Raw genomic sequence first — 24,766 nt, forward strand, 5'->3', positions numbered from 1 at the left:
TAACGGTATCTGAAGTTGACACGTGTCAAGTGGAGATTGGACGAATATCTTATCGGAAATCATAAGATATTTGATAATTTATTAAAACATTAATTAATAATTTGTTTAACAATAATGACTGTTATACGATTAATCATATTATTAATTAATCAAATTAAAACTTTAACATTTTCAATTAATAAGTTATTCAAAACTAAAATGAAATAATGAATTAGCATGTAAATTGCATTCAACGGATGCATTGATAAAGGAAAGACAATTACCAATTTGAGATGAATAGTAAATTGACAAGGACAATTCAATTGACAAATCAACAATTACATTCTGCTTACGGGTGCAATTGCTCTAATAAAGACATGAGATCGATGTTGATATGCAAAAGAGGATGTAACAAGCCAACAAGAAAGACTAACTTGTTCATCCAAATTTAGACAAGTCATTGTTGTGTAGTTACACACTTGATGTTTTAATCAAAATTCACAATGAATAAGATTTTGTGTTTCAGTCAAATGTTTTCATTGTAAAGATATGTGTATCTATTTCAGTTGGATTATTAATTTTTTTTTCATTAAAAAAATATCACGAGTAATTAAGAGCATCTTTAACCAATATGTCAATTGTATTTAGACACACAAACGATTATAAATAACCGAAAATGAAGCAATATTTTGTCCTTTTTTTTTTACCAACATTCAATTCAGTTTATCCAATTCTCAAATTCATTAATCTCGAAACCCTAACAAGCACAATTACAATTGAAATTGAAATCTCAGCTCAAAAAAAGAGGTGCAATCACATATATACCTTTATTGATATCAAACTCCTCAAACTCATCATCGTCTTCAAACATTTCCATCTTGGCGACCTCAGTCATAGCCTTAGGCTCCGTCGTTGCCATCTTAACAAAAACAGAGAGAATAGAGAAGCGAATTTGAGGTGACAACGATGATGCTATAGCGTCTAGCCTTCTCAACTCTAAGTCTACAAAATGTCAGGTCCAAAGAAGCAATATATTTTCAAATCCGACATGGATTTAACATATCCTATCTTATTGTCAAATTTTATATTGTTGGTTAGTTTTGTCAATTATTATTTTGATATATAACATCTATTAGATGAAAAGCTTTGTAAAAGTTTAAAAAAAATTTCAACCAATAAACTTACAAGTTGTTTAAATATATTATAATAATATCATTATTAACGTCATGTTTACAAGATTGGTAAAAATGTTAATTGCCATATCAAGCCAAAAAACAACTCCATTGGAGATGTTTTTACGATGATGTCAAATTGATACAAAAATCTCTAACAAACAAAATACACGTAAAAATGATTTTATCCCGTAGGTCTTATTTGACATGTAAACATGTAAATCGTAACATACATCAGTAAAAAGAGGTTGTAACAAGATTTTAATTTTAATTTTTTTTTTCCATTTTAGTTCATTTTATATCAAGATTTTATATCAGTGCTTATTGGCGCCAAACGTTTAAGAAACCTTAGGTGCGGTTAAGCCATGAGCTCCATCACCCCTATGGTGACCACCACCGCTCCAACCCACAACCACCCACCATCAATCGACAGACTCACATTCTTACTCGACAAACCTAACTCCATCCGCCACCTCCTCCAAACCCACGCGCTTCTCCTCCGCCACAACCTCCACCACCACCCAACTCTCAACTTCAAGCTCCAACGCTCCTACGCCTCCTTCAACCGCCTCGACTACTCCGTCGCCCTCTTCCGCCAAACCCAAAACCCCTCCGTCTTCTTCTGGAGCTCCATCATCAACTCCCACTCCAAACGCGGCCTTCACCACCTTGCTCTCACTTTCTACACCCAAATGCTCACCAATGGAGTCGAACCTAATTGCTTCACATTCTCTGCATTGTTCAAATCATGCCCAATCGTCACCGGAAAAGTTCTTCATTGCCACGCAATCAAGTTTGGGTTTGATTCGGATCTTTATGTGAGGACCGGCCTTGTGGATGTTTATGCTAGAGGGGGAGATGTTGTGGGTGCGAGAGAGCTGTTTGATACAATGCCTGAGAAGAGTTTGGTTTCGTTGACGGCGATGATTACTTGCTACGCGAAGCGAGGAGAGGTTGATGAGGCGAGGGTGTTGTTTGATGGAATGGAAGAGAGAGATGTGGTGTGTTGGAATGTGATGATTGATGCGTATGCGCAGCATGGGATGCCGAATGAGGCGTTGTTGCTGTTTCGGAGAATGCTCGTGGAGAAGGTTAAGCCAGATGGGGTGACTGTGCTGTCTTTGCTCTCTGCTTGTGGGCAGATTGGAGCTCTTGAGTCTGGTAGGTGGGTTCATTCGTATGTTGAGAGTAATGGGATTCGGATTGATGTACAGGTTGGTTCTGCTTTGATTGATATGTATTGTAAGTGTGGTAGCTGGGAGGATGCGCGGCTGGTTTTCGATAGGATTGGTGGGAAGGATGTTGTTGTTTGGAATTCGATGATTGTTGGGTATGCAATGCATGGATTTAGCCGGGAGGCATTGGATTTGTTCAGTGAAATGTGCAGAATTGGGTACCGGCCTACGGATATAACGTTCATTGGTGTCTTGAATGCTTGTGCTTATGCTGGCTTGGTGAGTGAGGGAGAAGCTTTCTTCTGTTCAATGAAGGATCAATATGGGATCGAACCAAAGATTGAGCATTATGGATGCATGGTCAATCTTCTCAGCCGTGCTGGGAAGGTAGAAGAAGCGTATGAGTTTGTCAAGAATATGAAGATTGAGCCTGATCCAGTCTTATGGGGGACTTTGCTAGGAGCTTGTAGACTCCATGGTGACATTGCTTTGGGCGAGAATATCGCAGAGTTCCTTGTTGGACAGAACCTTGCAAATTCCGGAACATATATTCTTCTTTCAAACATCTATGCCGCAGCTGGGAACTGGGAAGGTGTGGCAAAGGTGAGGACATTGCTGAAAAACAGTGGGATACAGAAGGAGCCCGGTTGCAGCTCAATCGAAGTGAATAATAAGGTACATGAGTTCCTCGCCGGAGATAAGAAGTGCCCAAGGAGCAGTGAGGTATATACAATGATCGAGGAGATCAACCAGTGGCTCAAGGCTGATGGTTACACCCCGCAAACAGAAACTGTGTTGCATGACTTAGGGGAGAGGGAAAAGGCACAGTCCCTTGAGGTTCATAGTGAGAAGCTTGCAATTGCTTTCGGGCTGATAAGTACTCAACCTGGAACTACCCTCAAAATCGTGAAGAACCTCCGTGTGTGTTCCGACTGTCACGCTGTGACAAAGTTGATCTCGAAAATTACTGGAAGAAAGATTGTGATGAGGGACAGAAACAGGTTCCACCACTTTGTGAATGGTTCATGCTCTTGTGGTGATTACTGGTAAATGTAAATCCATACCTATGCACCTTTGCAGCTTGCATGTACCTATTTTTCATCACCCAGAAATTGGCAGCGGACAGGGTATTCTCCTGGTCCTTGACTCAGTTGCAAAATTGAACTTGCTAATTCAAATTGACTCAACCCATTCAAAAATAAATGAATAAAATTACAAGAAACTTGGAAGAACAGCATTTGAGAATCTTCATTCTTTAGTAGCGTGCCAAATACAACTTGGAGAGAAGCAAGCTCCATTGACAGGCCATCTAAAATTGAAAATTCTGCTATGCATATAGACATAGCAGGCATAATTGGTTGCTAATCAAACTTTCTTTAAAATTCTCACCCGATCACCCTTTGCTAGCACATGCAACCTCATCTTAGTTGTATGTATGTCATACATATTTGTACTAAAGACAAACCCATCTAAAATAGGGTACAAACTAAATTAATACAATCTAGTAAGACCATTACTAAATGTTTGTGACCGCATTATCTGCTTCTACAATCTAGTAAGACCACTACTAAATATTTGTGACCGCATTATCTAAAAAATTGGTTTATATATTCAATTGGTTTATCTCAAGATTTTATATCAATACTTGATGACGCAAGAAAGAAAACAACAAGCCAACAACAAAAACTAACTTGTTTGATTTCAAGAAAAAGCTAATTGTTTATTCAACTTTGGACAAGGTATTGTCGCGCAGTTACACACTTTGTAATTTAATCAAAGTCTACAACGAATAAGATTCTGCATTTTGGTCAAATGTTTTCATTGTAAAACTATCTTGTACATATAGATACTTGAGTTAGATTATCAAATTTTTTTATTTAGAAAATATCACAAATAATTAAGAGCAACTCCAATGGTGGTGTCAATTAACATTTGAACACACTAACAGTTATAAATAACTGAAAATAGAGTTCCAAGTGATACTGTTTAATCATACATGAATTTAACATATCCTATTTCATTAGGTGAAAATTGTCAATTATTGTTTGAATATATAACATCAATTAGGTGAAAAGATTTAGGAAAAGTTTTAGATTTTTATTATACCAATGATCCACAAGGGTAAGATTAATAAAAAATTTGTGTTGGATAATCAGATGTTTTCATTGGTTTGAGTTTAATGTTGCACGATTACTCACAATATTAATTGCCATGTTATTAAATTTAACAGAGACCAAAACACAACTTTATGAGAGATGTTATCGGTTATATCAAATTTAGATGAAAACCTCAGCTATAAAAGACACGTGAAAACTCTCTAAACCCTAGACCCCTTCTCATGGGTCTTATTTGACATGTAAACATGAAGAAAAAGTTGTAACAAGAATTTTTTTTTTCCAGTGTTGGTTTATCTTAAGATTTTATACAAGTGCTTATGGGCGCCAAACGTTTAAGAAACCATGAGCTCCACCACCCCTTTGGTCAGCACCACCGCTCCAGACCTCAACTCAGTTGAGGCATTGAACTTTCTGATTCAAATCGACTCAAACCATTCAAAAAACAAATCAATAAATTACAAGAAACTTGGAAGAACAGCATTTGAGAATCTTCATTCTTCAGTTGCATGCCAAATACAGCTTTGAGAGAATCAAGCTCCATTGACAGGCCTATCTAAAATAGGTTACAAACTAAATTAATACAATCCTGTACAAACCCCTAGGTTGACAGATAAATAGAGACTTGCAAACTAACCGAATGGAGATTAGTGAACAGTGCCTTGATCTGATCTATGGTTAAAAACCAAACCTAATCCAACTAAGAGTACACTTTTTGTCCATCCAAATCAATCCAACACTCATTTACGGCTGGGTTTTGACAGTACTAATCCAGCTAATTCTCACAGTACGAATCAGCTTAGCATCTTCACCTTAGAATCACATTCTGAAATCCAAAACACAAACTGTATTGTTGGCAAAACATGCAGCAATTTTGTCACCTTCCTTATTCCAGCAAACTTCAAATATACCGCCATTGCCGGTGTATGTCTTCACAATCTTGCCTTCTTTTAGTGACCAGATATGCATTGATTTATCAAGAGATCCACTGGCCAAATACTCGCCATTTGGGCTAAAGGCGACAGAATAAACAGGATCTCTGTTGATTAAATTGCAAGTATTAATACAAATAAAAAAAAAACTATAAATAAATAAATAAATTCCGTCAGACTATTACTAATATGGCCTCTGTTTTAGCTTCAAAGAAGCAAGTCAATAACTACTAGAAAAAAGCAGTACAACAAGCATTACTAGAAATCAATTTTCGGCATTATCCTTTCCTATGGTTCTGTTAAGTCCAGTACCTGTGTCCATTCAGGCTGTAGAGAAGTTTTCCTAGTTCAACATCCCATAGCTTTACAGTAGAGTCAAATGACGCACTGCAGAAAAAGCACAACAGAGAGACTAATTAGAACCTTAAAAAGATGGGAGATGTTTCTATCTGAGAAGAGTCGGTTCAGAAATTGCAATGTTCCTATAAAGATTTGCATCAAGAAAATAGATTTTGTATGTTAAGATTACTGTTTGCTCAAGTTTGATGTCAAAATCAGGTTTGAGTTAATAAACGAGAACAGACACATTTATTAAAGATCAGTCACTACAATCAAGAGTAGACAACATTTGGCACTCTGTAAACTATAAGTTGACATCGTCTAAAAACAAATATGGCACCCCTGTAATTGCTGTCCTTTGAAAATTTTAGAGTGTTTAAGTAACCAAGTAAAATTAATTGAGGCAATTGCTGACTATATACAACCTAAATAATCCTGTGCCATCCCCATTTCATTAGGGAAGCCACATACTTACCTTGCAAGAACCAACTGCTGATTAGGGTTGTTTGTTCCTGGTCCCGTTGGACTCCATCTGATAGTGTATATCTCCTGAAATACAATTTCACAAACTTCTATAAATCCCTTAAAACTAAATTGCATGAACCTGATAGAAATCCCACAAATGAAACTAACAGACACAGAGCTGAAGAATACCTTAGAATGCTCTCTTAAATCATGAACATACTTTTCCTGCTTCATGCTCCATATCTACACCATGATTGCACATAAGCATCAAGTACAATATATTTCTCAGTACTGAGATCAGATAAAGAAACTACACATATCAAGATGTTTATTGAAAATGCACAGCCAAAGAAGAAATAAGACAAATAAAAGTTCTCATATCACACTTGAATTCTGACGAGGAGCATGAGAAATTGAGTTGTAAACCCAAGGCGATGCCACTGTCCCCATGTTGTATTCATATGTCATTAACCTAGCTATATATCTGTAACTAAGAAGTGGAGAACTGTACCCTAACTTGTAGGGTACATTTACCACGGCTAAAGCTCCCATTTTTGTGCCAAGAAAATAAAAAACATTGATCAGAACAAACTTACAATTTCAAAAGCAAACAACTAACATTCAGCCCTACAAAATGTAAGTTTTCAGTAAAAACTTGAAAAGGTGAACAATTACCTTTGCACTGATATCATCTGAACACGAAGCCAACAGCGTGCCAGTTGGATCCCATTTCACACAATTAACTTCACCCTGAGACAGTCAAATTTCTTACATTAGCCACAACAGAGAGAAACAATTACAGTACCGTAGGTTTAAATGTAGGTGCATAGATCAGCTAGCGAGAACAAACTTTTTCTAAAAGTCCCTGGAAGTAATCAAGCAACTCATTTTTGCTACCTAAGCAAGTTCCAGTACCAAATAGTAGAGGTTTTCTACTTGACCCATGGAAGGCAGGTGATTAAGGTGAGTAAACTTTAACAAAACAAAAATATTCTAGATGGATATGGGTAGAAATGCAAAGACGGGATTTACTAATTACTTATATGTACTTTAGCACAAGTGCACAAGTATCAAAAGAACTTAGGCTCGAATTAGGTCTTGTATATCTTCAAAAACTCAAGTACACAAAAACCTATATGTCCACCTCTTAGATTAAAACGAAAAGTAATATTTTAAGGAAAATTAACTTCAGGTTTCTTTAAAGACTAAAGAGACTGAATTTATAAGCATACTTGATGTCCTGCAAAAGTTTTAATAGGGCAAGTTTCCCCAATCTTGCAAACATATATCATATTGTCTGTGGAGCTCATTGCAAATGACATATTGTTGCGCCAGTCAACATCAAGTGTTGGACCTAAATGATGGAGGAAAAATGTTAATCAGAACAATATCAATTGTTTCATAGAAAACAAATTGGTTATTCCATAAAAAGGACAGAAACCTGAATGAAACTCAAATTGTTGCTTCACTTCCTCTGCCTTCACATCCCACACAATTGCAGTTTTATCACAGCTTCCTGTAAGCAGATAATCTCCTTTCTTGTTCCACTTTAGAGAGAATATGGGTCCTTTATGTTTGTTCAAAGTACTCCTTAGTTCACCTGGTCAAGAACACCAGCCAGATTAAAGTCATGAAAAACCTCCAAAAAGGTAGTGAATGCTAAACCAAAATCATACTGAAATAACAGAAAAGATAATTATCTGCTTACCATTTGTAGTCCAAATTCGTGCTTGCCCATCATATGAGCCAGTTGCAAGTAGTGTTCCCTCTCCCTGCATAAAAGGAAGGTCTTACATATTTTATCTTTTCCCTCGTTTATTATACATTTAAAAGAGGTAATAAAAAAAAGTAAGGAAAGGTAATTTATAGAGAAACATAGAAAAACAAGAGACAAGAAGCTATTGCCCTATAAAATGCTCCATGCAGATTAAGTAGCAAGCTCAAAATGTGGTGGAATGCCTTTGTTGAATTTTTTGCTAAAAAATGATTTGCTGCGTTTCTAGCAGGTTGAAACTCAAACCAACACTTGCAAAAAACACTCATATGACAAGCATATATATATATATATATTACAAGATATTGGATAGCCCTTATCATAAAGCAAAGTAACAAGACTCACATTCCAATCAAGAGTCGTGACATCTTTACTCTTTTCATTTGTTCTACCCCTAACATGCTTCAGCACCAACACATTTAAGGCACCATTTTGTAAACCAGATCTAGAGCTTCCATCTGGAATTGGCCAAATGCGAGCGGTAGAATCTCCAGACCTAGATAGTAATGAACCAAAAGTGAAAAAAGTGAGGGCAGAAGAGGAAAAGATTTTAAAAATACATAAATAAACAACATTTTTTAAATTTTGCAAAATCACATCCCAAATTATTAGTGTGGTAGCACCATGGGTTCAACAACCCTATTACAGGCAGAAAGATATCATACATCACTAAATCGTGTCAACCTTAAGCAATGCAGCATTTTCTGAAATTATTAACAATCAAAGATAGTCTAAAACTAAAGCTTTGACTCTGAAAGAGAGACAATGACCTAATATATGCAAGATGTTTCATTAACAGATAAGTTGCCAAAAGCTAAGAGGGTTAACATGTTGCCCGGCAGTGCTCAACCCTAGTGACAACACAAAACCGAGAAAGTAGATCAATAATAGAACATGATACAAACAATTTGACGAGGAAATACTTACCCAGATGCAAGAAGAGATCCAGTTGGACTCCAAGCGCAAGCACATACCTAACGAAAGAAAGAATAATATATATAATGTTACAGAGACAAGCATTAGAAAACAGAAGACAGTAAGAGAAAGCCAAGGTGCATAATGCAAGGAATTATGAAACATGCTCAAACCTCAGATGTATGGCCTTCTAAAATGGTCACATCAGAACTAGGGATTTCACATGCCTGGGATGTTGGAGCTGTCAAGATATCCATTGGTTCCGCTGCAACAAACATAATAATGATTGCCATAAAACAGTATCCACAGAGACCACTAACACAGAAATAATGTCAAATTGTAGATCTACTAGGTAAAGTGAAAAGGATTTTCATAACATTTCATTATCCGATTTGAACCAATGACGTCCACCTTTACCATAGAGCTGAACCGAAACTTGATTTTCTTAATTTGTTCATTAACAATGCATAATTTGGTGGACAATTGCTCAAAATGAAGCTTGAATGGTATTAAATTCCAAAACTACACTCGTAATGCATCCTACGGTAGCAGATCATAATTCAATAAAAGCTTCTTCTTACTTCCTACCCCATGTAGGAAGCATACTAGTCCATCTTTCTTTTCCAAGCTCCCATTCTCAAAAGTTTAACAACAAAGTAGATTCAAAATCCCAAAAGAAAAAAAAAAACCAATAGTAGATTGCTACAATGTTCTATCCTGGAAGATATAATTTCCAAACCTTTGGTACAACTTTCTTATATTAGGGCTGGGTTAAAAGATAAGGAACTATGTCATACTGCTCGTTTCATAACAATCACAAAAGAAAGAGAATCATTGAACACACATGTTGTCACAAGTCACAACCAAACTATGCACATTTGTTGGCTTTGTGTTTATTCAGAACAAGAAATTTAAAAGCAAGAAAAACAAAAGAAGATAACTACAGGAAACGTTCATTACCTTCAGACGCTCCATTTTCTTCATGTTTGACATGGACTCTTTCTTCCAGTTCTGTAACCCTATCTCTATCGCTATGGTCCTTGTGATGCTTTTCTTGCTCCTTGTTCTTTTCTACCTCCTTATTCTTTTCTACCCTCTCTCTGCTCTTTTCAAATTCTTTCTCCCTCTCAAGTCTTTCCTTCTCTCTTACTCGCGTGCGCTCTCGCTCTCGCTCTCCTTCATGTTCTTTCTCTTTCTCAAGTTCTTTGTCCTTATCTCTATCCTTCTGCAAATTTTTCTTTCTATCTTTTATCAATTGGCGTAGTTGATTAACATCATTTTGGATAAGATCTAAAGGTTGTAAAAGCGAGAAATCTTCATCCACCTCCGCATCACTCTGGCAAGCTTAAAGCAAACACTGATTAGCATACATTCTGAGTTTTCCAAACAAAATTTCCACGTAAATGGCCAAAATTAAAGTATCAATAGAAAAGAACTAAGAATACTAACATTGTTCAAGTTGGCTTCCATCTCCAAGTACTGAAGTCCTTTTTGAACAAATGTAATGAGAGCACCGGGTGGAATCAAATTTCCATCGATAGTGCATTTGTTAATACCAGCCTCATATCCTAGAGCAAAAGCTGAGTGTGTGAAACCTGCAAAAGTGATGATAAAAGATACTAGGTAAACAAAAGAACCCACGACACCGAAACCAGCATTCTAATGGCAGAACAATTTAAGCATATTTTTTTTGTTTTACTTAAGTATTTTGATTACAAAATTAGGGCGTACTTATGGATGGACATCTGCTTTTTCATGAAGATCCATAAGGTTATTCCATGCACCTTATTCTACTGTAGTAAGTAATGTTACATAGTGCTCTACTTCTCCAACTGCTTTGCCTACCGGTTGTGCAATACATACTACTAAGTCTCAAATCTAATATTCTGATTGCATTCCGTTTGTTTTCCTTTTGACAAAGGCAACAAAATAGCAATAATAGTGGCTGTTACATTATCTAGCAGGAAATAGTGAAGTCATATATATATCCCTCGTCTTCTAACAATTTCAGCAACATCACAGCCTAATGCGAACTTTTACCAAACCATAAGCAACATAAACAAAAACAGAGCCGATGCTCGAGAGTGAAGCCTTTCACAATCCAGTTTTATTATGATGATTAGTTTGGTTCACCACAAACTTATAGCAGCTCAATTCGAATATGAACATTAAGATTCCAATAACTATACAGCTAAATTACACACATCAAGTCTCCGGATCTATAAGCTCCTATACCTAACGAGCTGCCAATCCAAAGCTATCACATAATTGTAATTCCAAACCCTAATTCAGTAAAATTCCGCAGCTCAGCAGCAGAAATTGGAACAACAAATTCTCATTACTGCGCTAGTAAACCCTAGCATGCGAAAATCTAATTCCAATACGAAAACAGAAGGCCAGAGCCGAACTTAGGGTGAAGAAGCGAAATCGACGAAGATGTAAGTTTGCAGAGAAGAACAACAGCCTTACCTGATTCCTGAAGATAACGGAAAACGAGGAAATTGAGCTCGACGGAGGTGATGGAGGTCATCGTCGGAAAAGTTCGCCGGCGTCAATGGTGTGATGAGAGGTCAGAAATTCATGTGGCCGTAGAGATAGCGAGAAAGAGAGAACGGAACCAGGGAAAACTATGGGGAATGTGTCCGCAGAGTTTCGAGGGACCTCTGAAGGGGCTGAGATTTTTGGCTTAGTTTCTTTTTCTTTTATTTATTTTTTCATTTATTTGGGTTTTAAAAAGCTAATAATGTGAAAGTTTTAATTTCGCTTTTTCTGTGTTTCATTGCCAGCCAACCAGGTTGTGCCATGTGGCGTGGTTAATCCGTCACCTTGCGGGAAATAAAAGGATTTACCGTACAATTATCCAAATTAATAGTCCATTGGGCCATAGGCAGGACCCAACCTGCCCAAATCGGTAATTAAATGGCCCAAGGTCCCCAGTTCATAATTTGATTATATCGTCGAAAAATATTTGACGAAATTATAAAACTCTAAAAACTAGAGTGATATCATTTGGTCTAATAACATAAGTCGGTATGATATTAGCATAATGCTCACGTTCGACTCCCAAGCTTGCTTGGGTCGGGGTAACCGGCTAAACCTAACAGATCTTGGGCTAGCGGGGTCGGGGAGGTCTGTTGGTTTACTATAGTGCAGGATCGAAGGCCATGGAGTCTTATTATAAGGAACAAAGTTGTGTTTGTACGGACTTTGATGCACATGCAGAAATGAACTTGAAAACATGGAACTGGAAAGGAAGAAATCCACAGGCAGTTCGCTTAGGCTGTGGTTGACGCATCACGTATTCAATGACGCATTGCCTAACAAAACAAACTCACTGACGCAGTGGTCTGCGTCATCCAATTCAACGCCGATTCACGACAGTCGTGCGGCAATATTGAGCTTAATAGGCTTAATGACATCATGGGTTGAGATAATTGAGTGTATCTGAAGACCACACCATTACAAATTATGTTGCTCTGAGATTGTAGAAGAAGCCAAATCATCTCCCACCATGAAGCCATAGGCAATGTCGAACCACATGATGTAAGAACAAAACAAACAAATTAAGTGCAACACAACCTTTTGTGGATAAGTTGGTCATCCACATAAATGTGTGTTCCACCCCGTCACCTACTAATTTTGCTATCACTATCCAAGTTGAATATGCCCTTACTCTTGGTACTTGGAAGACCAAAGAAAACAAACATCTTACCTGTAAAAAAGAAAGCCATGCATATCAAAAACTTCTCCACCTAAAGCTCTGCATATATCCACTGTCGTCTTTGCTTTCGCGTTACTACTACTCTCAAGTCTCAACTTCTCCTTCCATATAAATAATCATCCCAACCTTCTTCATATCTCATAATCATCAATGGAAGACATCTGGTTCTACACCTCTCTGTCACTCGTCTTCCTCCTCTTCACCTTCAAGTCCCTCTCCCAACCCCAACACCGCCGTTACAAGAACCTCCCGCCAACCCCGTCTTCACTTCCAATCCTCGGCCATCTCCACCTCCTCAAACCTCCAGTCCACCGCACCTTCCACCGCCTCTCCCAAACCTACGGCCCCATCTTCTCTCTCTGGTTCGGCTCCCGCCGCGTCGTCATAGTTTCCTCCCCCTCCGCCGTCGAAGAATGCTTCACCAAAAACGACATCGTCCTAGCCAACCGCCCTCGACTCCTCCTCGGCAAGTACATCGGCTACAACTGGTCCACCGTGGTCGCCTCACCCTACGGCGAACACTGGCGCAACCTCCGCCGCATCGGCGCCATCGAGATCTTCTCATCCCAACGTCTCAACATGTTCTCCGATATCCGAAAAGTCGAGGTCAAGCACTTGGTCCGTAAGCTGGCTCGGAACTCGAGTTCGGGAGACTTCTCCAAGGTGGAAATGAAGTCCATGTTTAACGAGCTCACCTTCAACATCATCATGACGATGGTGGCGGGGAAGAGGTACTACGGCGACGGCGTAGACGTCTCGGACAAGGAGGAGGCCAAGCAGTTCAGGGAGATCATGAGGGAGGCTTTTTCGTACGGCGGGGCGGCTAATCCGGCGGATTTCTTACCTATCTTGAATTGGACAGGGGCTGGTGGGTACGAGAAGAAAGTGAGGGAGTTGGGGAAGAAGGCTGATGCGTTTCTTCAAGGTTTGATTGATGAGCATAGAGGAACTAAGAGAAACACCATGATTGATCATTTGCTTTCTCTTCAAGAATCACAGCCAGAGTACTACACCGATCAAATAATCAAAGGGCTTATAGTGGTGAGTACTGATGAGTAGTACAAAATCCTATATATCTTGCACTATGAAATAGTAGTTTTGATTTTAGACGTAGTGATCTTAGTCCTCAGTATATGCATGTCTTAATCTAAGTAAAGGTAGCTAGTGGTCTTAGTCATCAGTATATGCATGTCCTAATCTAAGTAGAGGTACGTACCTGATTTTCAGGTATTACTATTGGCCGGAACTGATACATCAGCAGTGACATTGGAATGGGCAATGGCCAATCTTCTTAACCATCCACATGTGTTGAAGAAAGCTAGAACGGAATTGGATTCTCTTCTCGGTCCAGATCGCTTGGTGGACGAACCTGATGTCCCAAAACTACCTTACCTACAAAGCATTGTGTCTGAGACTCTCCGACTCTACCCTGCGGCCCCACTTTTAGTGCCACATTTATCGTCTGATGACTGCGTCATTGGTGGATTTGACGTGCCACGCGACACAATGGTGTTGATCAATGCATGGGCTATACATAGAGACCCTGAGGTGTGGGAGGATCCCGAAAGCTTTAAGCCTGAGAGGTTTGAAAGAGGTGAGGGTGAGTCGCAAAAGCTCATGCCGTTTGGGCTTGGACGAAGAGCTTGCCCCGGAGCAGGCCTGGCACAACGTGTGCTAGGCTTGACTCTAGGGTCGTTGATACAATGCTTCGAATGGGAGAGAGTTGATGAAACAGAGATTGATATGACAGAAGGAAAAGGACTCACCATGCCTAAAGCGGTGCCCTTGGAAGCTATGTGTAAGGCACACCCCATTGTGAACAAAGTTCTCACTTGAGCTATATATCAACAGTTTGAAGTTTTTGTGTTGACGTTGCATGACTGGTTTCGCACAACATGACCAGAACATTCTGAATCTCGTTGGGCAGATGTAATAGAAATCCAACTGTTTCTTTTTGTATGTAAATATGTAATTAAGCTTTTGCAGATTTTGTTAAGCATTTCCTCCATCTTTGATATCTGCATGCTCTATGACGACCCATCTATTCATATTAAGTCTCATCAGTCCCCTTCACCTGGTCAGCTACTAACTAGGAGGGATTTGGCCACTCACCGTTATATCGTAGCTCATTTAAATTCTAGGGTGGAGAAATAAACAAGTTTAATTGAACTAAAATATGTAATTTTATATCTTTAAATCACTCTCAATTATTAACGTTTACCCAACCAAGACGTCATCTTCTCCACTTCTTTCTCATCGTCCCTCACCTCACAACAGCTCCTCACAAACTCAAAAAAAAAAAAATTTGCTAGAGACGAAAACTTTTTTTCGTCGGAAACAGAAGAGCTTCGTTGCCCTAATCTCCTCCTCTTCTCCTCTCTTCTCTTTCTGCAGAGTAAACCAAACTCGTGTGGTTTCTCACTTTTTTTATTTAAGAGTAAGACAAACTCACCTAAGATTTAAATGAGCTACGATCTAATGGTGAGTGACCAAATCCCCCCTGGTACTGACCAGGTGAACGGGACTGAAGATCGTTTAATTGATGAGCTTGATGTCCCTGACACAATGGTCTTGATCAATGTATGGGCTATACATAGAGACCCTGAGCTATGGAAGGAACTCGAAAGCTTTAAGCCTGAGAGGTTTGAAAGAGGTGAGGATCGATGATCAGTCGCACAAGCTCTTGTCGTTTGGCTAGGGCGAAGAGCTTGCCCGGGAGCAGGCCTCGCCCAACGTGTGTTGAGCTTCACTTTGGGGTCGTTGATACAATGCTTTGAATGGGAGAGAACTGGTGAAGAAGAGATCGATGACTGGTCACCATGCATAAAGTAATGTCCTTGGAAGCTACGTGCAAGCCACGCCCCATTGTGAACAAAGTTCTCACTTAAGCTATTGACAAAAGGTTAAATAAGTTTTGACAGTACCGGAATGGTGTCGCACCCCATGCCATGACTAAAACATTTGAATCTCTTTGGGCAAAATGGCAAATGTAATAGAAACCCAATCGTTTCTTTTTGTATGTAATATCCAGCTCTTGTAGATTTGTTCAATCATATACTCCATCTTCGGATAAATTTTTGGATGCAACCGTAGCACCACCTGTCATAGTATAGTGGTCCTACGCCCCAATAACAAGCTTACACGTGGCCCTTTTTACATGTCAGACAAGAGTTAATAAACAATGTAGTAAAACCAGACAACCACAGGAAAAAAGAAAACGTCAGTCTCCCGTTAATGCTGTCGTCTCCCATTAAACTAATCACCCAGGTAAAAACCCTAAGGTTGTGTAAAGACTACAAAAACTCACCATTGAAGAAAAAGACTGCAGAGCCTGTAACTTGTCAGTTTACTACAGTTTGCTACAAAGACTGTGACTTCTTCTCTCTCCAATAGCACATGAATATGGCTGACAATGATGATGATAAAGGTGTTCATCTCTTCCTCTTTTCTTGTTTCTTTGTCTTTTAGGGATTGAGTGGCTTATGTGGTTTATTGTTTATTAACAACCATGTTGCTTCTTTTATGAGTTTGTCACAAGTTTATTAGAATTGGAAAGATGAGGTCTAATAGTTCATTCGATTAGATGAGTCTCCCTTTTCATGGCGATGGATTAACTGATCATGATGTAGGTCTGTCCTTATGCATAAAGGTTTTATTAGGGCGTAGGACCACTGTACTATGACATGTGGTGCTACGGTTACATGGAAAAATTTCTCCCATCTTCGCATGCAAGTGTGTCAGGTTGAATGTGCAGATTTACAATAGACTCCCTGCGACTTCTTTGAACTACTTTTTCTTTACCTATGTTATCTTCTTCGGTTCTAAATGTACTCAGCAAACTTGTAACTTCCTCAAATTTTTGTTAATTTTAGGGAAAATTTTAGGTGTTTTGCTCAAACAGATTCTCTAAAACTTTTAAAATGGGAAACGTGACGAGAGATAAAACCAAATTCCTCATATTTACAGCAAACTCTATAATTTTATAGAAGAATTTGGAGAATAATCATAAAATATCCAAAATATGAAATTTGTTGGAGAAAAATTGCTTTTTGAAGCAATGACTTTTGCTTCCCTAGGAGATGCTAAGTTGCTAGCTAATTATTTATATTGATAATTTATTGAATTTTGATTCGTTTTCCCGTGAATCTCGTACATACATATCCTCAAAGACTGAATCGTCGCTGCAAAACCACGACTGATCCAAAGCTGCCGCTGATTTTCGACCGAGACCGAGACTCATGCGAACTTCACGCAGACCGAGACTCATGCGAACTTCACGCAGTTGCTACAAACTGACGATCAATCAAGCAAACCCAATGAAACCCTATAGAAGCCGGGAGGACACCGCCACCAACGAAACCCTAGATTCCGAAATTCGGAGTCGCTCCGCAAAAGGGTGGGAGGCTCTCTACTATCTAGCTTGCTTCAGCGTTACAATCCGGTTCAGTTTAGAAGAAGCCAACAAATGATTCATCACAATTCACAAGTGTGAATCTAGAAGGCATGCAAATATCCAATCCTTGATATATCAACTTGAACACGCATTCCTTGGCACCTTGGCTTTAAAATACAATTTGAAAACCACCTTGAGTTGAAAAATGGACTCCACATTGGCACGGCTAGCTGAAAATTCACCTCTCCCAATTTCAAATCCAACGTCCACGTGAGAACTCTCCCCCCTATCCGTCCTTATAAGTACGTAATTTTCCCTCTTCTTTTTCACATATTACATCAACATGGCAGACCAAGCAACAATGGAAGACATTGCGTTGTTCACCTTTTTGTCTCTCATCTTCATCCTCTTCACCTCCAAATTCCTCTTCTTCAAACGTCGACGTTACGCCAACCTCCCACCAAGCCCACCTTAGCTTCCAATTATCGGCCACCTCCACCTCCTCAAACCTCCAGTCCACCGCACCTTCCACCGCCTCTCCCAAACCTACGGCGCCATCTTCTCTCTCTGGTTCGGCTCCCGCCGCGTTGTTATAGTTTCCTCCCCGGTCGCTGTCCAAGAATGTTTCACCAAAAACGACATCGTCCTCGCCAACCGCCCTAAGGGGATCCTCGGCAAGTACATCGGTTACAACTGGTCCACCATGGTCTCCGCCCCCTACGGTGACCACTGGAGCAACCTCCGCCGCATCGGCGCCATCGAAATCTTCTCATCTCAGCGCCTCAACATGTTCTCCACTATCCGCAAAGACGAGGTCAAACACTTGGTCCGCAGGCTAGCTAAGAACTCGAGTTCTGGAAACTTCTCCAAGGTGGAAATGAAGTCCATGTTCAACGAGCTCTCCTTTAACATCATAATGACAATGGTGGCGGGGAAGAGGTACTACGGCGACGACATCGACGACTCGGACAAAGAGGATGCCACGAAGTTCAGGGAGAACATGACTGCGGTTTTCACGTACGGCAGCGCTTCGAATCCGGCAGATATCTTCCCGGTTTTAAAATGGGTTGGGATTAATGGGCATGAGAAGAAGATGGGAGTTGGGGAAGAGGAGTGATGCGTTTCTTCAAGGTCTCACATGATGAGCATAAAGGAGTTAAGAGAAACACCATGATTGATCATTTGTTTTCTCTGCAAGAATCACAGCCCGAGTACTACACTGATGAAATCATCAAAGGGCTTATAATTAATGGTACGTAAGTTCTATCAATTCATCATCCATAGCTTCCATTTTATCTGGATAATTTTATTACGCGCCCTGGTAATTTTTATCAAGTGTCACTAATTAACTAGAGGCTCTTTTTTTTCAATTTTTTTTTTTTTCAGGTATTACTACAGGCGGGTACCGATACATCGGCAGCGGCACTAGAATGGATTGTGTCCAATCTTCTTAACCATCCTCATGTGTTGGAAAAGGCTAGAGTAGAACTGGACTCTCATCTCGGTCTAGATCGCTTGGTGGACGAGCCCGACGTCTCCAAGTTGCCTTACCTACAAAGCATCATTTCTGAAACCCTCCGACTTCATCCGCCGCCGCTTCTGGTGCCGCATTTTTCGTCCGATGATTGTACGATTGGGGGATTTGATGTGCCTCGTGACACTATGGTAATGGTTAATGCATGGGCGATACATAGAGACCATGAGTTGTGGGATGATCCAGAAAGCTTTAAGCCGGAGAGGTTCCAAAGTGGCGAGAATGACTCTTACAAATTCATGCCGTTTGGACGAGGAAGAAGAGCTTGACCTGGAATAGGTCTGGCTCAACGTGAAGTAGGGCTAACTTTAGGTACGTTGATTCAATGCTTTGAATGGAAGAGAGTAGATGATGAAGACGTTGATATGATTGAAGCAGTGGCGTAGCTAGCTAGGGGTCAAAGGGTTCAATTGAACCCTCTCAACTTTTGAAAAAGCTTAATTAGCCTTAATGAACAAAAATAAATTGACATTTCTTTTTGAGAAATCTTTAATTAATCTTAAATATTCTTCAACACCAATAGAATGAACTAAAAATTTATACTATTAAAATACTTAGTCTAATTAATACAAATCGTGTGAATGGTTTTTTACCTTACTAATGTGTACTTTAATGCTTTGAATTCCATTTACGATTTTTTTTTCCATTACAAATAAGCTAAATAGAAGCAACACATTAATGTTTACCATACATTGACACTATCTCTAAAAAAAGAAAATGCAACACATTTTTCTCAATATTTATCGTGCACGAAATTTCAAAGTTTATTTAAGAAGATTATCGTGCTAGCTAGAGAGTGATTGAAAATGAATTTGATTTATTAGGTAATAAATTTTGACCCTTCTAAGTAACATTTCTGGCTACGCCACTGGATTGAAGGCAAAGGAGTCACCAATCCTAAAGCTGTGCCATTGGAGGCTACGTGTAGAGCACGTCCAATTGTGAAAAAAAAAATCTTACTTAGCTATAGCTATAGGCAAAGCTTTAAAGTCCAGTACGCTGTTGAACTAGTTTAGCTTGAGAAGGGGATTGAAGAGACTTGCTTAGGTAAACCTTCTCTGCATGCCTTGAATAATCCCAATGGGTAAAGAAATAAAAGTTCGTACTAATCATTTCTACGTACAAAATAATCTTCTTATATGATTCTTCCATTTATATGTGGGCTTGCCTTTAGGCATGAATGAGTAGGGAATGAGGAAAATGCTGATATACGACTAAAGCTGTGTGACCTTGAATTGTCTAAAGCTGTGCCATTAGAAACTGCGTATAGCGCGACCCATTCAAAACAAGATGTATGTTTTCACTTAACCAGTTAACCTATTGAGCACACAGCAAGAGAGCATAGCAGTTCAGAACAGCTAATATATATATTGTCATTAGTGAACACTAGTAATCTCTTTGAAACTGCTTAGTTTGATTAGGACAGAGCGTCAAGTTAATAAACTGGTTCGATTTTGGAGTAAACAAACTGGTTATTAGGCATTGTACGTGTGTATTGCAGAGTCAGTTGGCGGAAATGGATAAGAACACAATATATATAGTAAAGAAGTTGGTGCTTATCTTCAAAGGCCAATTTTTTATGTGTAACATCTTGAAGCTTCCCTCGAATCATACTTATCTGGTCCTTTTTGGCAATGAGCTATGACTATGACATATGAATATGAACTATGAAAAAATACATTGATACAACACTGGATCTGTCCTGATCTAATAACAGCTCTCAGTTCTCACTTCGATTTGGCTTTGAGGAGATGAAGACCTGGTGATCATCATATAGAACAAAGAAACATGGTACAATTAAACTATGGAACATTCCCACTTCTACAATTAATATCCATTACATACTTGATCTAGTTCAAATCACTAAAAATGATAATAACAATTACTCTAAATCCATACCAGATCTTCATCAGTCTTGGGAATCCAGTCATTGGTTGCAGGGTTGCTTCTGAAACCAGCCCGCACTATACCATTTGAACCGCCGTGAATTCCAGTCAACTGAATATCATTGCTTCCCTCTTCTTCCCTCTCCACCCTTATAAACCCAGTTCCAGTCTGTTCAAATCATGATAAAAATTCAGACTCGGATCAACCCTTTATAAATCATAATCAAACCTCACTAGAAACCACTACATATATTTATTCAGGTAAAAGAAAGAAAGCGAGTCATGAATAAGAACATATATATACCATGTGATGCTGTTTGTCAATGGAATTCAGCTCCTTGTAATATTGGGTATCCACAAACTCATCTTGTACCAAGCTGTTAGCTCCCTCATCTGAGATTATGACCTGTAAGATCAAAACTCCATTAACTACAGAATCTGAAAAGAAGAAAACGACGAGTCGGATATAGGTTACTTACATGGGACTGAGACTGAAGAGTACGAAGCTTGTGAAGCTCAGGAATGTTGGGTTGGTCAACGATGGAGAGAGCTGGAGTTGGGGAATCGGGTTCGCTTCGATTCGGCTTCATGGGTCGCTTTGGGGCAGCAGATTCGAACTGAGCTTTGATCTGGGTGGAGATCCTGAGCTGTTCGTCGGCATCCAAAACGTGGTCGCTCCGGCTGGGCTTTGTCACCGTCGACTGACCCACCATGTTGTTCTAGTCTTCTAGATGCTAGATAGTTTCTTGTTTCACTCCCTTTTCTTGATGGAGCTCCCTGATATATGTTGTCTTTATATATAAAGCAATGCAGGAGAGCACCAACTCAAAACCATGGGCTGAAATAGTGAAAGTCGAAACCGATTACTCACGAGTTTTGGCCATTTTACCCGGATGGCAAGAATGGAATGAAATACAAGAGAATGGTAAGGGAGAATCTTTTATTTTTTATTTTTTAATAATCAGTGACGTCAATTCATTACTGTAAAATAAAAATTACATAATAACGACACATCACGAATTCTTGGCTACGTCATGAGAGGGAGCCATAAAGGCAAAGACAAAAACTAAAGTTCAACTAAAAGAAAAATAACCTTAGAGCAAGTTCACCCGTTGGGTTAGAATGAACACAGTGACCTGGGTCACTCTGGGTCACTGTCTGGGTCACTGTGACTGGGCAGCAGTTTCCACCCGTTTGAAATGTGAGATTGCTGCCACGTGACAGTGACTGTTTATTGAATTAAAAAAATGATTTTTAAGTGTGAATAATGATTTTAGTTGTAAATAAATAGTAATTAAACAATATGACTTAATGAAATTAAATTTTTTATTCCATGACATTTAATTGAAATTACAATAATTTGAAATTTCTTAATAACTATCTAATTATCGGGATTTTATCCTCATTACAAAAGAAATTGGTGTTTGAAGGATCATTGCCATCGATGGGGTTTGTAGATTCATCGGTGGAATGTGGTTAGGGATAATAGTAACTTGGAAAAGGTGGAAGGTGGTTACAAAAAAAAGAAAAAAAAGAAAAAGAAATACAGTTGCAACACCAACGGCTACCTATTATGAGCCGTTAGATTGCATTTTGGACGGCCCAGATTTGTGGACCGTTGCATTCAAACAAAGAGCCAAGCCGCACAAGTGGACGACGCGTGTCGCGGGGGGTCGGCAGCTCGCATGTCGCGACAAAATGTCGCTGAACGCGCGAAAATGAATGGCTGGCGTTCGTCCGTGGGAGAGACGCTCCATGCAGGCGCGTTGCAGACAGGGAAGCAGGCCGCTGACGCAAGCCACGAGCGTGGGCTGGGCTGAGCTGGCTGCTTCTCGCCTGGGTCAGTCTTCTCCTCTCACCTGGGTTACTTTTCTCCCCAACAAAGTAACCTGGGCTAGAAAATGAGAGAACCCATTTCATGGGTGGAAGCAACAAAATTTGGGTTATGTTAGTTTGCTTATGTGGATCCAACCCAGGTTGGATTTTTGTCCCACCGGTGGACTTGCTCTTAGTCCATGAGCTTGATCATAAGTAACCAAAACCACAAGGCTATCAAGGTAGACGATATTGTAGCAAGCCAAAACCCTGCCTCAATTTATTATTTTTTTTTAAATTTCAAACTACTCCATTGGGGACCCTAGACAATTTGAAGCTCCTGCCTCACCATCTATAACACCATAACCCCATCTATAACACCATAACCCGATATGCCCTCATCAAACGGCACAAAAGCTACCACCTACATCTCAACAACAGTCCCCATAGAAGGGCATACTTAGAACGCAAAGGGATTAGTAACCCCTAGGTCTGAGGCTCGGTTACCAGTGAGCAGGGCCAGCCCTGTGTGCTTAGAGGCCCTATACAATTTTTTTTCGAGGCCCCATAATAAATAACCAAATAAAATAAAGACAAAAAAACAAAGAAAATAAATAACAAAACTGACCATTTAGGGATTCAAACCCTGATTCCTAGTAGTAAATACAACTGCTTACCATCAAAGCAAGTTACTCATAATGTTTACTAACACCAGATTTTATATATTAAGGGCCCTAAGAATTTGAGGCCCTAGACCTGGGCCTGGCTCGTCTTGACCCAAGGCCGGCCCTGCCAGTGAGCCATGCCGGAGTCGCGACTCGGCCTGCCGACGCCCTTACGCCGTGTCTCCCTGGACCGCCCAGGGAACCAGAGTCATAGCTAAAGACATTGGTCTAAATTAAAGTATATACTTAGAAAATTTTCAATATTTAGTCCCTAGTCGTAGGCTGGTTATGTCACTTGGTTTGTTTATTTTTTCTAATAATTTTTAAATATTATATATATATATATATATTAATTTCATAATTTGGGCCAATCAGTATGTACAGTATAAAATCCCAATAGTCAAGAAAACCTGTTTAAGAGAAGTTCTCTACAATTACTGAAATCCTAGTCCGTACTGGAAATCCCGTTCGTGTTTGGAATGGTATATAGAAGAAACCTATTAATTAAGAGAAGTTCTCTACAATTATGGAAATCCTAGCCCATACTGATTTTGGTAATGAAATGACCTTTATATAGAGAGGGCCATTGCTACATTTCCAATTCACAAATCTTCACACTCCCTTCATTAAGAACTTGAGTACGAGGCTTACTTCCTTTTTTTGCACCATGGCTAAGATTGTTCGTTCGCTTTTCTTTCTCTCGCTGGTAATCACTTCTTCCTTCTCACCCATAACCGCACAAGCCTGCTCATCCCATCAATTCCCTGACCACAAAACCTTTGCAGCATGTAACCCTAGTTCCAAAGGTATGGTGGGCTCGCAAGCCTTGGTCGCTTTTCAGAGAACCGATGGAATCATGGCTGTTTACTCATCTCCTATCAAGAGCTACGGCACTCGATTGGAGCAAGGGAACCTCACCTTTCGATTGGAGCAAGGGAACCTCACCTTTCCTGTGTACACCTTGTCTGCGGTTCAGGAAAACAAAGAAATCACCATCTTTGCCAGCCTAGGGCTCCCAAACAATGTCACAACTGTGAATCATCTATGGCAACAAGGACGGAAGGACCTCTGCATGGTAACACACCAGGCATGCACTCGGATGTCAGGCCCTTACCTTAAATCCTATGGCACCTTGGATTTCCTTTCCGGCAAAGTCGAAGCAACTGGTACACATCACTCTTTGTTGTCCCCAATGAAAATCTTCCATGGGACAATAAACACCGTCAGTTGGGGTGTACTCTTACCTCTAGGAGCCATTCTGGCTCGGAACGTCAAAGTGTTGGGTCCAGTATGGTTTAAAGTTCATGTTTCTTGCCAAAGCTTGGGTCTCCTTGGTGTTGTTGCTGGCTGGGTGACCGGACATATTCTTGGTTCCAAGTCTCCAGAGACCCAATACAAAGGTCACAAATGCACAGGCTTGACGCTGTTGATTTTTGTCAATCTCCAGGTGCTGGTTGGGGTTCTCCACCCAAAACTAGAAAGCAAATACAGGTGGTTGTGGAATTTGTTCCGCTATGTCGTTGGTTACACAACAATGATCCTTGGCATAGTAAACATCTTCAAAGGGTTTGATATATTGGAACCGCCAAACTGGTCGAAGTACACCTAAATAGTAACATAGGGGTTCTCGCTTTCAAGGTGATTGTTGGAGCAGTAGGGGCAGCGAACACGTACTGGAACAATAAGAGGACTCAAGCTGCGAAGAAACAACTGGAACAAAGGGCGGATGGATCTGTTTGAGGAGTCTAAAAACCTGTAGCATTATTTTTTGTTTGTATTTAATTCTATATCCTATGTTGTTCTATAGTATCAAACTATCTATGTATTTGAATCATTTTTTGTAAACATGATAATTTTTCTTCATTCGTTGATATCTCTTATTAATTT

The 24,766-nt window shown here is 39.6% G+C and overlaps 4 protein-coding genes and 2 pseudogenes across 5 annotated transcripts; 4 read left to right on the forward strand and 2 right to left on the reverse strand.

Moving 5' to 3' along the window:
• Positions 1-1,516: 1,516 nt before the first annotated feature.
• LOC101305516 (pentatricopeptide repeat-containing protein At4g37380, chloroplastic-like) lies at positions 1,517-3,481 on the forward strand. The gene has a single exon (XM_004289136.1). It carries the CDS (start codon positions 1,517-1,519, stop codon positions 3,374-3,376), a length of 1,860 nt encoding a protein of 619 aa, XP_004289184.1. The 3' UTR covers positions 3,377-3,481.
• A 1,385-nt stretch (positions 3,482-4,866) lies between these two features.
• Positions 4,867-11,562, reverse strand: LOC101304221 (F-box-like/WD repeat-containing protein TBL1XR1-like). Its single transcript, XM_004287936.1, has 14 exons — positions 11,335-11,562; positions 10,315-10,460; positions 9,826-10,201; positions 9,039-9,130; positions 8,878-8,924; positions 8,296-8,446; positions 7,885-7,948; positions 7,618-7,776; positions 7,409-7,530; positions 6,852-6,926; positions 6,366-6,419; positions 6,187-6,260; positions 5,685-5,759; positions 4,867-5,479 (listed from the first exon to the last, which is right to left on the reverse strand). Exons 1-14 carry the CDS (start codon positions 11,393-11,395, stop codon positions 5,260-5,262), a joined length of 1,716 nt encoding a protein of 571 aa, XP_004287984.1. The 5' UTR covers positions 11,396-11,562; the 3' UTR covers positions 4,867-5,259.
• A 1,170-nt stretch (positions 11,563-12,732) lies between these two features.
• LOC101304511 (isoflavone 2'-hydroxylase-like) lies at positions 12,733-14,580 on the forward strand. Its single transcript, XM_004287937.1, has 2 exons — positions 12,733-13,627; positions 13,814-14,580. Exons 1-2 carry the CDS (start codon positions 12,737-12,739, stop codon positions 14,420-14,422), a joined length of 1,500 nt encoding a protein of 499 aa, XP_004287985.1. The 5' UTR covers positions 12,733-12,736; the 3' UTR covers positions 14,423-14,580.
• A 2,742-nt stretch (positions 14,581-17,322) lies between these two features.
• On the forward strand, positions 17,323-19,529 carry LOC101305800 (annotated as a pseudogene). Its single transcript, XR_183843.1, has 3 exons — positions 17,323-18,231; positions 18,400-18,878; positions 19,383-19,529. The product of XR_183843.1 is annotated as an isoflavone 2'-hydroxylase-like (transcript).
• Positions 19,530-20,030: 501 nt separating this feature from the next.
• LOC101304806 lies at positions 20,031-21,281 on the reverse strand. Its single transcript, XM_004287938.1, has 4 exons — positions 20,879-21,281; positions 20,704-20,805; positions 20,413-20,568; positions 20,031-20,272 (listed from the first exon to the last, which is right to left on the reverse strand). Exons 1-4 carry the CDS (start codon positions 21,110-21,112, stop codon positions 20,234-20,236), a joined length of 531 nt encoding a protein of 176 aa, XP_004287986.1. The 5' UTR covers positions 21,113-21,281; the 3' UTR covers positions 20,031-20,233.
• A 2,265-nt stretch (positions 21,282-23,546) lies between these two features.
• LOC101306091 lies at positions 23,547-24,500 on the forward strand (annotated as a pseudogene).
• Positions 24,501-24,766: the final 266 nt, after the last annotated feature.

The sequence above is a fragment of the Fragaria vesca genome, linkage group LG1 (genome assembly GCF_000184155.1).
Source record: "Fragaria vesca subsp. vesca linkage group LG1, FraVesHawaii_1.0, whole genome shotgun sequence".
In the NCBI taxonomy this organism is placed as follows: domain Eukaryota; kingdom Viridiplantae; phylum Streptophyta; class Magnoliopsida; order Rosales; family Rosaceae; genus Fragaria; species Fragaria vesca.

Excerpts from the sequence above, each read along its gene's own strand:
- LOC101305516 (XM_004289136.1), top strand. The coding sequence starts at position 1,517 with ATGAGCTCCATCACCCCTATGGTGACCACCACCGCTCCAACCCACAAC.
- LOC101304221 (XM_004287936.1), bottom strand. The coding sequence starts at position 11,395 with ATGACCTCCATCACCTCCGTCGAGCTCAATTTCCTCGTTTTCCGTTAT. Across the intron at positions 10,202-10,314 it reads TGGAAGCCAACTTGAACAAT|AGTGATGCGGAGGTGGATGA; the intron begins GTTAGTATTCTT and ends TAAGCTTGCCAG. Across the intron at positions 8,925-9,038 it reads TAGAAGGCCATACATCTGAG|GTATGTGCTTGCGCTTGGAG; the intron begins GTTTGAGCATGT and ends TTCTTTCGTTAG.
- LOC101304511 (XM_004287937.1), top strand. The coding sequence starts at position 12,737 with ATGGAAGACATCTGGTTCTACACCTCTCTGTCACTCGTCTTCCTCCTC. Across the intron at positions 13,628-13,813 it reads TAATCAAAGGGCTTATAGTG|GTATTACTATTGGCCGGAAC; the intron begins GTGAGTACTGAT and ends CCTGATTTTCAG.
- LOC101304806 (XM_004287938.1), bottom strand. The coding sequence starts at position 21,112 with ATGGTGGGTCAGTCGACGGTGACAAAGCCCAGCCGGAGCGACCACGTT. Across the intron at positions 20,569-20,703 it reads TTGACAAACAGCATCACATG|ACTGGAACTGGGTTTATAAG; the intron begins GTATATATATGT and ends TGATTTGAACAG. Across the intron at positions 20,273-20,412 it reads CCAAGACTGATGAAGATCTG|GTCTTCATCTCCTCAAAGCC; the intron begins GTATGGATTTAG and ends GATGATCACCAG.